This window comes from Eretmochelys imbricata, chromosome 9 (assembly GCF_965152235.1).
Source record: "Eretmochelys imbricata isolate rEreImb1 chromosome 9, rEreImb1.hap1, whole genome shotgun sequence".
NCBI classification, from domain to species: Eukaryota; Metazoa; Chordata; order Testudines; family Cheloniidae; genus Eretmochelys; species Eretmochelys imbricata.
Window position 1 is genome coordinate 155,349 of NC_135580.1, and position 15,308 is coordinate 170,656.

The window sequence follows — 15,308 nt, forward strand, 5'->3', positions numbered from 1 at the left end:
TCTGCAGAACTGCTGCCGAGCCATTCGGTCCCTAGTCTGTAGAGGTGCATTGGATTCTTCCGTCCTAAGTGCAGGACTCTGCACTTGTCCCTGTTGAACCTCATCAGATTTCTTTTGGCCCAATCCTCCAATTTGTCTAGGTCCCTCTGTACCCTATCCCTACCCTCCAGCGTATCTACCACTCCTCCCAGTTTAGTGTCATCTGCAGACTTGGTGAGGGCGCAATCCACACCATCCTCCAGATCATTAATGAAGATATTGAATAAAACCGCCCCCAGGACCGACCCTTTGGGCACTCTGCTTGATACAGGCTGCCAACTAGACATGGAGCCATTGATCACTACCCGTTGAGCCCGACAATCTAGCCAATTTTCTACCCACCTTATAATGCATTCATCCAACCCATACTTCTTTAACTTGCTGACAAGAATACTGTGGGAGACAGTGTCAAAAGCTTTGCTAAAGTCAAGGAACAGCACGTCCACCGCTTTCCCTTCATCCACAGAACCAGTTATCTCGTCATGGAAGGCAATTAGATTAGTCAGGCATGACTTGCCCTTGGTGAATCCATGCTGACTGTTCCTGATCACTTTCCTCTCCTCTAAGTGCTTCAGAATTGATTCCTTGAGGACCTGCTCCATGATTTTTCCAAGGACTGCGGTGAGGCTGACTGGCCTGTAGTTCCCAGGATCCTCCTTCTTCCCTTTTTTAAAGATGGGCACTACATTAGCCTTTTTCCAGTCATCCGGGACTTCCCCGGATCGCCATGAGTTTTCAAAGATAATGGCCAACGGCTCTGCAATCACATCCGCCAACTCCTTTAGCACTCTTGGATGCAACGCACCTAGCACCCATGGACTTGTGCTCGTCCAGCTTTTCTAAATAGTCCCGAACCACTTCTTTCTGCACAGAGGGCTGGTCATCTCCTCCCCATGCTGTGCTGCCCAGTGCAGTAGTCTGGGAGCTGACCTTGTTCGTGAAGACAGAGGCAAAAAAAGCATTGAGTACATTAGCTTTTTCCACATCCTCTGTCACTAGGTTGCCTCCCTCGTTCAGGGGGCCCACACTTTCCTTGACTTTCTTGTAGTTGCCAACATACCTGAAGAAACCCTTCTTGTTACTCTTAACATCTCTTGCTAGCTGCAACTCCAGGTGTGATTTGGCTTTCCTGATTTCACTCCTGCATGCCCGAGCAATATTTTTATACTCATCCCTGGTCATTTGTCCAATCTTCCACTTCTTGTAAGCTTCTTTTTTGTGTTTAAGATCAGCAAGGATTTCACTGTGAAGCCAAGCTGGCCGCCTGCCATATTTACTATTCTTTCTACACATCGGGATGGTTTGCCCCTGTAACCTCAATAAGGATTCTTTAAAATACAGCCAGCTCTCCTGGACTCCTTTCCCCCTCATGTTATTCTCCCGGGGGATCTTGCCCATCAGTTCTCTGCGGGAGTTAAAGTCTGCTTTTCTGAAGTCCAGGGTCTGTATTTTGCTGCTTTCCTTTCCTCCTTGTGTCAGGATCCTGAACTCGACCATCTCATGGTCACTGCCTCCCAGGTTCCCATCCACTTTTGCTTCCCCTACTAATTCTTCCCGGTTTGTGAGCAGCAGGTCAAGAAGAGCTCTGCCCCTAGTTGGTTCCTCCAGCACTTGCACCAGGAAATTGTCCCCTACCCTTTCCAAAAACTTCTCTGGATTGTCTTTGCACCGCTGTATTACACATAAACAGAGCAGCAGATATCAGGGTGATTGAAGTCTCCCATGAGAACCAGGGCCTGCGATCTAGTAACTTCTGCGAGTTGCCGGAAGAAAGCCTCATCCACCTCATCCCCCTGGTCTGGTGGTCTATAGCAGACTCGCACCACAACATCACGCTTGTTGCTCACACTTCTAAACTTAATCCAGAGACACTCAGGTTTTTCTGCAGTTTCATACCGGAGCTCTGAGCAGTCATACTGCTCCCTTACATACAGTGCTACTCCCCCACCTTTTCTGCCCTGCCTGTCTTCCTGAACAGCTTATATCCGTCCATGACAGTACTCCAGTCACATATCCAATCCCTGTGTCTGACACAAGGGTCTGTGAAGATAAGGGTGCATTGGGCAAGGTGTATGATTACCTCTTACATTAATCTGTGAGATGAAAGATAAAAGGCCCCTGCCTAGCTCCACATTCTTCTAGCATGTGTAATCATAGAATCATCAAATATCAGGGTTGGAAGAGACCTCAGGAGGTCATCTAGTCCAACCCCCTGCTCAAAGGAGGACCAGCACCCACTAAATCATGCCAGCCAGGGCTTTGTCAAGCCAGGCCTTAAAAACCTCTAAGGAAGGAGATTCCACCACCTGCGTAGGTAGCGCATTCCAGTGCTTCACCACGCTCCTAGTGAAATAATGAAATAGCATGAATCCACCTCTTTCTTCCTCACTCTGTTTACAGGGGCTTAACTGAAGTTTCTCTCTTGCCAAACTGCAGCTTTTCTCCCAGCATCTGGCCAGGTGCCTACTTGTAACAGAGGATGCCTTTTAGTCTGCCAGTGGGAGTTAACCTATTTGAGGTGGGGCTAGAAACATAGAGATGACTTGTGGTTTGAGTCCTCTGCTACAGCTGGCCAAGCATGCATTAAAACAGCAAGCTAGTCTCTGAACCCAAGTTTACTCAGTTTTCTGGTCTTCCACAGAAGTACAGTAACTATGAGGTGGTGGGGGCTAGTAACTTCTATTTGAAATACATTCCTGGGCCCTATGTTAGACAGACAGGTAAACAGCCGATTAACTCCTTTAGCAACAAAACAATACTAGGTTTGTGCAGTAGTGGTGCAATATACTGCAACTTACACGGTGTCAGGAGAATGTCTGGGACCATTGATATTCTGTGGGACTTTCAACAGGAGCCATCTCAAAGAGGACTAAAACAAGAGTATTTTACACATAAACAGAGCATCTTTCTTTCTGAAAGATTTCAAAGTGCTTGAGAAATAGCCATCCAGTAGGCATAAGAACAGTCAATGCACCTTTGAGCCCCTGAACATTCCAAGCAAAACTGTTTTTCTGCCCTGTGCTCATTGGCTGTTTGCTCCAACCCTACCTCTCCCTCTCCCCTCCCCTCCAATCTCTTTACCACAAATTCACTCCACATTTTCCCCCTCCCATCACCCTCCCCTTCAGCTGATCCCCTCCTAAGTAAACCCACACACTCCTTCAAAAAAGAAAACAAAATTGTGGATGTAACATGGCATTTGCCACTACCTCATGTTCACTCTGTTTGTGTGTTCTACCCCTTCCTGCACCCTGTATCTGTCCTGTCTATTTAGACAATATTGTCTCTTTGTACTCTACCTCCTGTTTGTAGCCATCTGTTGCTGTTTCTTGTTTTATACTTAGATTGTAAGCTCTCTGGAGCAGGGACTGTATTTTTTTTCCTGTGTTTGTACAGCACCTAGCACAACGTGGCCCTGGTCCACAACTGGGGCTCCTAGGTACTACAATGACAAAAATAATAATAAAAAATGCAATCACCTCAGGGGTGAAGGAAAGGCAACACAAAGCATAGTACATAACAGAAAAGGTTGGGGATATTAGGGTATCATGGATCCACAGAATCTATGCTATGCCCCAGCTTTTAAACAGACCTTTGGAGGAAAAGTGTGCCAGATCCCCAAGGGGGTCCCACTTGTTCTTAAGTGTAGGTCAAGGGGTTTGCAACACCTCTGCAACTGAGCCTCTTGGTGCTAGCACTCCTGTTTCACACCCATGAGCTCTGCCCAGCAAGTCCAACTGAGATAGTCTCTGACCAAGACTCTTTTCACTCTTCAGGGAACAATACATCTCAGCAAGTATTGGCAGACACCAGGTAGCCTTTTTAAAACAGAGTAGAATTTATTAGTCAACTGGCATTTATTAGCATAGCGCAATAAAGGTTAAGACATAGTCCATTCTGACCAAGCCAGTATTCCACCTGGCCAAGCTACCATGGAATCCATTTTTGGCCCTTTCCATCTTTGTCAGTCCCACCTGAGAACTGCTGTCTCTTTCCAAAAGCCAACTCTAATCCCAGCCACCTGACACATTTCAGTCCATTGTCCAACACCTGCAGAACCATGCTGAATTCACATATTACACCTGGCAGAGATTTCCGTGGGTACGTATCAGTTGTTCACTCGTTGGGTTTCCCATTGTCTTTGCGGTCCCTCCACTAATATGGGTCTATTTTAGCCAGTTTTTTAACAATCCATTCATTCCACTCTAAACACTTACATAACACAACACCTCATGTTTCCTGCTCTTCCTCACGAGCAGCTTTTTAACGCTTCTGAACTCACTGAGTAGCAATGAGAAGTACAGAGGGAATCCAAGGCACATAACTCAGCTGCCTGTTTTCCCACCATATCCCTCCTTCCTTCAGAAATAAAGTGATTCTGAAATTATTTTAATTCTCTTTGTGCTGTATCATCTCACAGACTAGTCAACCCCAGACGTACCAAGTGGCCCAGTGAACTCTTCCCTCGAGATTACCAGGCACTTACCAGTGTGAAAGAAACAGAGACGACAAAATATGCCCTGGAAGTTCATGATGAGAGCTGCGTGTTCTCTGCTCCGTCTCCAGCCTTCAGAATTCCAGCGATCAATGCTTTTATAGTTTATTCTGGTCAGTCTGCTCTTCTTCAGACCACTCCCTGTTGGAAATCAAGTCCCTCACACTGCATAACAATTACTCTTTGTTACTCCAGCACATTCTAAAGGGAGAGGGAAAAAACTGCATCCGTTTACATTAACTTCAGTCTTGAAAAGGAAATGCAAACTACAAATGCAAAATTCCTGGGACACTGAAACAAATTATGACTTAAGCACCACCTGCTGGGTCAAATGGGTAATAACATGTCGATCATGGGTGTAGAGTGAGATTGCGAAATAAAGTGTCCAGGAATTTTTTTGTTTTGTTTTGAGCAGGTGCTATCAAGCTTTTTCCACATGGAGATCAGGAAGTGCACATTGATACTGTTATGCCTTTCACTCAATATCACAGGCATAGTGGGCATGATTCACAAAATAACTTATGCCTACCTGCCACTTCAGGTGCCTAAATCCCAGAAGCAGGTCCCACTGGGATTCACAAAAACCCCACTAAGCTGCCGCCAAAAGCTCTAGCTACTTAAGCTCCCTTGAGGCCTAAGTTTTTGCTTCTGTGCATGTGCACTGCTGCTCCCATCTAGGCATCCAGATGTCTAAGCCCCATTGTGATGCACAAACCCGAAGATTGCCATTCCTCTATGGGGTCTGATCGGATATGTATGTGCAGAGCTTGACTAATGGATTAGGCCCTATATGAGTGTGCACACAAAACAGCTGGGGCAGGGGCTCAGAAGGAGAATGACCTCCCTCATAAGTTTTACCCCGCGTGGCTGGGGTACTCACCTGGGAGACCCCCCCAGTTTAAGTCCCCCCTCCAGCAGAAAGGGAGCAGGTATTTGAACAGGGACCTACTATCCCTTAGGAGGCCACTCTAACCACTGGGCTATGGGATATTCTGAGGTGGTACTTCCTCAGTATCTCCTGTTGAAGCAGTTCCACTGTGGCATTAAATAATTAGAGAGCCATTGGGCCAGAATAACTCTGTGAAGTGTGGTTAGAGAACTTAGCTATGTGGTGGGAGACCAAGGATCCAGGCCCCGCTTCCCGCGTTCTCATGACTCTTTAAATTATTTATCAGCAGTGGAACAGCTTCAACAGGAGAGATTGAGGGAGCCCCACATCAGCATAGCCTATAGCTCAGTGATTAGTGTATGCTCCTGAGATGTGGCAAATCCTTGTTCAACTCCTTTCTTCCCTCTTCTAGTAAGATGAGGGCCTGAAACATAAGCCTTGTATCAGAGGCCCGGTATGAGGCCAGAACTACAGTAATGGTCAAGACTTTGCTAACCTAAAGGAAAGTTAAGCTGTGAGCCAGAGGCAGGCCTTGCTCACAGAAGTTGGCAAGAAGAAGGCTGCTAATTAGACATATACACATGCCTAAAGGTATCGAGTTCTAGTAAGATGAACATGTGCCAGGATGGCACCAGAACATCCCAGTACAAACACATTCCACAGAGATAATAAGGAACATGCTGACCCATCCTAATGACAGGGACAAAAGGATAATATGATGGATAGAGTTGTTTGTTCAAACCAACATGTACCAGGAAAGAGAGAGCATCCTAACACGTACAGGGGTTGTACCTTAATGGGTCAGGAGCGATGTGTAACTTGTTTGTACCTGTGTATAAAAATGCATCCCTGAGTGGATATCTTTGTCTGGTCTAGGGGGCAGTGGTAAGACCCACCACTGACTGAGCCGGTCCATTGTCAGGGGGCACATATTCGTAGTATGTCCTGTACAGTCTGCGGGAAACTATTACTCTGCTTCATTTGGCAACAAACCTGTCCAGGTGCCTTCATACCTTATTAGAGTCTGTGGTCCTTGGGGTTTCTCTCAGGGTCTGCTGTGTCAGATATCTGCGCAGAGCTGGGGCAGCACACGGAGGGAACACATGCACGCATCCGACTGTTATCAACATTGGACAGAGCAGAGCACCACACTGGTGACGTCTGACAACACTGGTGACCCCGACCGCTGATCTAGTAAGTAAGCGAGCTGTCCGCTGTAGGAATTGTGATCTAACATGACAGAAAACCACGAGCTAGGGAATCCCCTTATCCCCTCCCATCAAACCTCCACAGAGTTTGATAACTCATGGCCCACTGGGTTGCTAGCAAAAGAGGTCCATGTGAATTACAAAAAATATAGTGGGGAAGAAACATGTAATGAAATTTGTAAGGCTAGGGCAGAAACTGTAGCCTTGGAATGTAGAATACTGCAAACTATAACCCATGGCTGTTAAATGGTTAAGACAAAATGCCACAAAATTGATGGGGCAAGTAACAGAAACAAAGAAAGTGTTAAAAGAATCAGAAGATGCTACAAAGCCCTGGACTATTTTCACTCTCCTTGTGGGGTAGTAAGCAGTCCACAGACAGCAAGCACAGGAACATAATAAAACATTGAAAACAGCTGTAAGAAACCTGCAAAAAAGAGATGTGCTGTCCCCGGTTATAAATATTTGTGGTCAACAACAGGCTTCAGGTAGCTACCCTGAGCCTGAAGAATAGGCATAGAAATGGAAAAAGGTGGCCCTAGCAAAATTAAAAGATGAAACGGTGTCCACTGCATTGCAACCACCACTGTATGATAAAAGCCAGGTTCTGGTAAAACCTAAACCTAGATTGGTGCCTGTCAGAACGGGACAAGTAAGTGCACAAGAGGGGAAAGTAGCAAACAATACTGTCACTGAATTGGTAAATCAGATGAAGTTAAAAATGGAATGGTTCACAGAGCACATTAGGAGACAGGAGCTGGGATTCAATGGCAGGGTAGTAAATAAAAAAGAATTTCAAAGTGAAAAACCAAGATTAAGCAGGTTCCCTCCTATAATTAATATATTAACACATGGAGCTGCCCAAAAAACAGTTAACTGCAGCAAAAAAGGGCACTCCTGCAATCCATTTGGCATGCACACAAAAGCAACAGACACTGGGGGAACAAATTCAGGTTTTACAAGAGCAGGTAAACCCCCTCTCTCCTCTCAAAGCCAGGAGAAAAAACAGGGGCGTGGTTCTCAACTGCTTTGACCCACAGAACCACACTCGCACTCATATCTAAAAATAATAACCTTCTTTCTTAAATATTTTTACATACTGCTTAAGTTTTTTCCTTTATATGCTTTCTCAGTTTGCTAAAGTCGCTGCTGCTGCTGTCTGTACTTTCAAATACCTTGATAGAGTTAATCTCTCTTGGCTCAGGTCTCGCTACCTTCCTAGGTTGCTCTTCACCCTCCCCCCTCACTTCCACTCTCTCTCTGTTTTAGAAGTTAAAAGTTATAGTTTTTACAGAAACCTCCAAAAGATAAAGGAATTGAAAACAGAACAACAACAACAAACAGAGAAAACAAGGTAAAAACTTTTACTTTAAATAAATCCAGTAGATTATTTTAACCCTTCAGGAATGCAACAGCTGGAATTACTCCTAACTTTTTTGAAAATATGGTTGCCAAGCAACAGAAATGCAGACTCTGCTTCTAATCCTAACCACTTGTTAGGATATAGATATTCAGGCCTGTCTGTAAAGGCCTATACTCTAAGAATTTAGGTGTAGTCTTATCACTTGGCTAATCAGAGGTATAAAAAAGAAAGAATCAAAATCACTGTCTGCCAGTGTAAGGTCCTTCTCTTACTGTGACAGTCTGAGGCCCTGTTCTTAGGCTAAGGCCTTTGGCTAAGCAGCAGAGGCAACCATAAACTGGGAAGCGACCCATCACATCTTCACATTGCAAACTAGTCACATTGAAAGAAGGTGCTATTTGGCTGTTAGGAATACAATCCTGTCCTGATAATGCCTATCACCTCCAGAGAAAGGGAAGTGCATAGAAGATGTAAAAGGAAATTTAGGTTGATAGTTTTTTCTGTCTGGTAAGAACTCACTTATCAATAGACACAGCTGGGAAACCCTTATGTCTTTATAGATGTAGTTGTGAAATCCTCACTTCTGTATTGTTTTGTCATTATAGTTCCCACTTTGCTGTTGTTTATCAGCATGGTCTCTGTCTGGTTCTGTGATTGTTTCTGTCTGCTGTATAATTAATTTTGCTGGGTGTAAACTAATTAAGGTGGTGGGATATAATTGGTTAGCTAATCATGTTACAATATGTTAGGATTGGTTAGTTAAATTTCAGTAGAATGACTGGTTAAGGTATAGCTAAGAATATTAGCAAAAAGAAAAGGAGTACTTGTGGCATCTTAGAGACTAACCAATTTATTTGAGCATAAGCTTTCGTGAGCTACAGCTCACTTCATCGGATGCATACTGTGGAAAATACAGAAGATGTTTTTATACACACAGACCATGAAAAAATGGGTGTTTATCACTACAAAAGGTTTTCTCTCCCCCCCTCCCCCTACTCTCCTGCTGGTAATAGCTTATCTAAAGTGATCACTCTCCTTACAATAAGAAAAGGAGTACTTGTGGTACCTTAGAGACTAACCAATTTATTTGAGCATAAGCTGTAGCTCACGAAAGCTTATGCTCAAATAAACTGGTTAGTCTCTAAGGTGCCACAAGTACACCTTTTCTTTTTGCGAATACAGACTTACATGGCTGTTACTCTGAAACCTCTCCTTACAATGCGTATGATAATCAAGGTGGGCCATTTCCAGCACAAATCCAGGGTTTCTCCCCCCGTCCCAGCCAACAAACCCACTCTAACTAGCTAACACAGCTGTTACTCTGAAACCTAAGAATATCACTATATAAATTAGGGGCAAACAGGAAGTAAGTTGGGATTCGAAAATAAGGAAAAAGGAACTTGGATTTAAGCTTGCTGGAAGTTCACCCCAATAAACATTGAATTGTTTGCACCTTCGGACTTCGGGTATTGTTGCTCTCTGTTCATGCGAGAAGGACCAGGGAAGTGGGAGAGTGAAGAAATAAGCTCTCTAACACCACCGATTAAGATTTGAAACATGGGCTTTCCTTATTTCCAGATAGCTGAGTTTTAAAATAAAGTTTGATATAAAGTAATAAAAATGCCTTACGTTACTAAATTAATACAAGAAATTTGGCAAATAACTTACTATCAATTTTTATTAAAACTTTTAAATAAAAAGGTAACATCTTTATTTATATGTTTAACCTTTTATTTATTTTTATTTTTTATTTTTGTTTGCCTTATGTTGTATAGTTATAAATAGAATTCTGGCACCATTTGTTTTTAATTGTAAGTTTGTCCTGTATGTTGGCCTGTGTTGTATGTTGTGAGTGTCATGTGACTACTTTCTATTATTTTTATTTTGTTGCAAAGAGTCAAGTTTATACTATTTTTTTTAAAAAAAAAAAGTGGTACCACACTATTTTAAGATTATGGTTGGGTATAACCCTCATATTATTACCATTTTTTTTTCAAAGTTCAAAAAGGTCTCAGTTATAAATATATGTATATATATCTCTGCCTCAACAAATAATGCAATTGCAAACAAAAATAATTTTCTTTTATTAATCTCAGTTTTGTTTTTCATTTTTTTTATTCAAAAAGAAGAAAAATGTAAGGGGAAACCTCAACATTAAGGTTAAGGTAATATTGACAAAACGTTAATTTCTTGTTTGGGTTTTTATAAACTTGCTTGCACTTCTAAATATAGTGATAAAAATGTCATAGCAAAAATGTTTAAACATGATTTATGCATAAAGCTAACCAAACAATTTCAATAGGTTTCCACCTTTCCAACACGCTTCCACCTTTGTCTCACAAACACAACCAAGTGTCAGAAAACTTTAATACCTTCAAATCATTTTCATCTACCTGTATTTAAAGTTCATTTTGGTTTAATTTTTATTCTCTTTTAAGTTATGTTAAAGAGAAGTAGTGGTTGCTAACGTTTGTGCTTCTAAACAGTTAACAAAAGTGAAATTGATATCACAAGCAAATTAACTCTAAAAAGCTTGTTAAAATTACGTTACTAACTCTTTTGCTAAAACAAAGTGTTCAGCAAAGGAAAGCAATACACCTTCTCCTGGAAGATTGTGAGCATCTATTTTAGCGGTTAAGCATTTTATTTAGTATAAAATATTAGTAATGCACCTCAAGTGAAAATGAACGTCTATACAACAATTGCAAAAGTACAGCTTGAGTTATAAAAGACTTGGTCTCCATCACATCGTAAACAAACTACGTTAATCAACTGTATTAGATTTGGATTACTGAAAACAAGAAGAGATGTAAAACAAACAAAAAACTGTGTTATGTTAACTAACTAGCTATTTAAGGCTGAATCCCACAGACCAAAGACACCAGAAATATCACACCACAAAAACACCAGGTGATATCAGTATACAGTGAAGACACCTCCCAAGCATTAAGAAAAGAAAAATGAAGTGCTTTATAAATAAGAGACTGATCATACACCTCTGTCTCCCATATATGGACAATTAAGTTGGCAATCAGCTAGAAATCCCTGTCAGTTAATTTGAATTTGGCTATTGTGTAAAAACAACCATTATTGCTGTATTACTGTATTAGTGTTGTATTATTGCTGTATTACTGTATTATTGTTGTAGTGTTGTATTATTGCTGTATTACTGTATTATTGTTGTAGTGTTGTCTTACTGTATTATTGCTCTATATCATTTACAATGTGCACTAAACCGTTTAACCAACACACAGGTAAAAAACAACAAACGAATGGCAGCAAACAACATGAAGGCAAGGAAAAAACAAAAGTGGTAAAAAAAAAAAAAAGTTACATAGTAACTACAAATTGGGTAAACAAATTGCCTGTTAGTCCCAGTCATAATTTGGGTCAGTGACACTGAAACCCAACTGAGGCACATGTTACTCAGAACAATCTGGATACCAACCCTAAATCCTGACGCAGCAATACCTGATAAATTGGTTACTGTCCATTCAGTAGGTTGTCTGAAAGACGGCATCCATAAACAACAACTGGATCTACGTCAACTATTGGAACAGAGAAGCTAGCAGTTCCTGTTTCCTGCCCAGCAAAGCTTACCAGAGCGTGACAACCAGTGGTAAGGGTAACCTAGAACATAAATGGGCAGTACTGTGTAGTAGCTAATTACAAGACATTTATATATAAAGGCCTCATTTGTAGTGTCATTACTCCAAATTTCTGTTTTACTTCTCATATACATAATACTGAGGAATACACAGAGGGAACACATGCATGCGGCCGACTGTTATCAACATTGGACAGAGCAGAGCACCACACCGGTGACGTCTGACAACACCTCTCAGGTGGAAGGGGACTTGAACTGGGGGATCTCCCACAGCTAGGTGAGTACCCTAACAACTGGGCTAAAACTTGCTCCTCCACCAGGCTTCTTGCAAAAATAGCCTACGTGCCAACTCTAAGAAAGGGGAATCTCAAGCAAATGGAGCAGCCCCACCTTAGGTGCCAAACTGCCCGAGGGACTGGGCTTAGGCCACAGTCCTCACCTTGGCATCTCCCATTGGCTGGGTTAGGCAGGGCGTCACCTAGCATACTGGCTTTTGTGAATCCAACTCTCAGGCAATAACTCTCCCCCTTCATTGTATAGAGTGCCTAACTCAAGCTTTGTGAATCCCAGTGATTTTCTAGATGCCTAAATCCCTTTTTAAATCTAGTCCAGTGTTGTTACAATTCACACGATCCTATTAAGAATAAACACAACTAATAAGCAAACTTTACCATGATGAAAAGTGATGGGTCTTTAAGCACTCTATACGTGGCATACAGTGTGTGGAGGAAGTGTCCCATGAAATTTAATAGCAAATTATAACATTTTGATTAAGAAAATTAGTAGAGAATTATATCCCTCCTGCAAGATGATTATAGAAAGTATCTCATTCACTATGAAATTCTAGGGGCTATTAGTGTAATTTCTATAGAACACTATTGATTTAATCCACATTAATGTAACCCTTCGGAGATGTATTGTCAGCAGCAAAAAGGGTCAGTTTAAGGGTTTTGGGGTTCCAAACACCAGCTCAAGCTCCTACCCAGAAACCTGGGAAACTAGATAGACCACCTTTTGCACCCTTGGTAGCTATACTTCCCCACTTGTAAGAACTGATTCCAGGGGGTTAAAACAAAACGTTACTAAAGGGGAGACAACAGAACAAACTTGGGAAAACCAGCAATTATTAAATTAACAATATTAAGTAAGACTCACCCTCCCCTAAATGTCTTAACAACGGTTCCAACTTCCATCCTCCTCTTGCAGTTGTGAGTGGCTAATGCATTCTAGCTACTTTCCTCTTCTTCCCCTCATAGTATGTTGTCCTGGTTTGGTGGAATCCAAGGATTCTGGCAAGTCAGTGCTGTCTGGGGCTTTACCATTTGAACCAGCTGAGGTGATTTTAGCTTTGATTGTTGGGTAGGGAGGCCCACACCAAAGTCCTTCAAATAGGCTGCTGCTTACTGTGGCTTCAGCCCAAGGTAAATCAGTGCCACTCTGCACCACCCATCCCTTCAAAGCCACCTTAGCTCTACACCACCATCCATTGCCTCAAAGCCACCTCAGCTCTGCACCATCCAGTGGCTTGAAAGCACTTCAGCTCAGTTCTTTAGAGAGGAATCAGTACCATACATGACCCTTAATAGAGTTCTTACCACCACAGAAGCCCTGCTGTATTAATTTAGATGGAATAAATGGGTCAAAGGTGTTTACATGACCTGTCATTGTTCAACATTAAAGTCTATTAAAGAAGTTTTGGCGTTTGGTATATAAAAAGTTCAGCCTGCTAAGTACCATTGCAAACACACCATTAAATTTTTATTAAAAATAAATACATAAAAACAGTTAAAACATTTGAGATGTTAAAGTAACATTAGGCTTACATTCCCCCCCCCCCCCACCCCAAGTTCCCTTTTCTTTAGCTAGAGAGAGTTTTTAGAAGGAAAAAACCCACAACCTTGTTTGGCAGTCTCTTAGATGGCATCAAACATGGCAATAAGTATCTTCTGGAGAAAAGACAAGGATTTATTTGAGATCGGCTGGAGATGTTGTTGCTGTTGTTGTTAAAGATTGACCCCATTTCATCTTAGGTGGTGTTCGGGATTCAGCTGGAGCCAGTAGAGGTAATGATGTTGTCTGGGTCCCTCTCTGACCTGGTCAGGACATCTCTCAGGATCAGGGTGACAAAGGCCTGTGGTCCCAGGAGCTGGTGGTGGAAGTAGCCATGATGGTGAAGCTCACTCCGGTAACCAATTTTTCTCCCTAAGGTCTCTTTTTTTAAGGACCCACAAAGAGAGTGGTGAGCAGAATAGCCCATCCCCTTGTTATTTTGTTCACCAACTAGCCCTCATTTCTGATACACTAAATTTGGTACACTTATTTCTGATTCCACATTTTCTTATCAGACATCATCTTAACACAGACCTTGAGTTATAGCAGTAGGACTTTTTCTGTGGACTAATTCAGTCTGTCTCCCTTCATACTTCCCCCATCATTCGTTATCATGACATCTTATGAACTTTCAAATTTTTTTTTTTACAGTTGAACTCATAGTTAGGATACAACAGCACTCCTAACAAATGATATGTAGGTGAATAGATCAGAGTCAGCACCAACATTCCCTCTAATTTTTTCCATCCATGTGTGGAATAAATTTTGTTATGTGCACCTAGGTATATGCCTATGTGTGCCACCAGCAGAAACAAAAAACCTAGTTATATCTTTTTTTGAAGTTGCCATAGGGATAATTACTCCAGCCAGGACAGGCTAGGCATTTTAGAACTCACTACTCAAAGAATTAAATTTAAGTATAAGAGAAATAAAAATTATGGAATGCATAAACCAGTCAAAACACTAAAATAACATTTTGAAAGAATAAAATTACAGAGACTATATGTGCATTGCAGGAAGTACCAAGAAGTAACAACAACAATAATACACGTATGTGTTGGGAGGTGAATGTGAGAGTGTGTGCGTGTGTGTGTGTGAGAGAGAGAGCTCTCCTGCTCTGTCTTGAGCCCTGTAGTCTCCCCTCCCCTGCTCTGCGGAGATGAGGTACATGGGGAGGGGGAGACTGAGAGAGTATGCGTGTGTATGTGTGTGTGTGTGTGAGTGAGTGTGTGCTGGCTGCTGGGGAAATCTCAGCAATGGTGCACTGTCTCTTTAAGAAAGGCACTCAGACACTCACCATTCTAACTGCAGCAGCTCCCAGTGCTCCTAAGCCAGGCTGTCCCTTCTGCCCTGCGGAGATGGGCACCGGCTGGGGGGAGGGGAATACCCTAACCTCAACTCCCTCCTCCCCCCCGGCCCCACTCTGCACAGCCAGCAGCAGGGCCCTGGGAGCAGCTGCAGGATGGAGCAACGTGGGGGGAGGGGCACCTGACCACACGATGGGGACTGTGCCCGTACCCGCTCTGCGATCAGCTGGGTGGCACGTACATCTCTCCTGTGTGGCAGGCCATGTGCACAGCTTACAGGGACACAGGTCAGCTCTGGGTGCACCTCTCACCAGTCCTGTCCAGGCTCCCTTACCTGATTGCGGACTTTAGTCAGGTTGACCCCCCGCCCTGCCCCAGGTACATTTGATGTAGGTCTCTTGTCCTTTCATGTCACAATAGGGACAACAGTATTTTATGCCTCCCCCCAAAACACAACTGTATTATAACCAAAAGGCCCCAAACTTTCACAATGCAAATAAAGCCTCGTTCAGTCATATTCTCTTGCTCATCAGCACATGCTGGCAGAGAGCTCACTTTCATATGGAGTTC

At 42.7% G+C, this 15,308-nt stretch overlaps 1 protein-coding gene across 1 annotated transcript in view; it reads right to left on the reverse strand.

Moving 5' to 3' along the window:
- The window catches only part of MELTF (melanotransferrin), a 70,009-nt gene extending 65,908 nt beyond the window's left edge, over positions 1–4,101 (reverse strand). The window contains exon 1 of the mRNA XM_077826834.1: positions 4,014–4,101. Within this exon, the coding sequence (XP_077682960.1) occupies positions 4,014–4,101 (88 nt within the window). The remainder of the gene's footprint in view (positions 1–4,013) is intronic.
- Between the last annotated feature and the right edge of the window lie 11,207 nt (positions 4,102–15,308).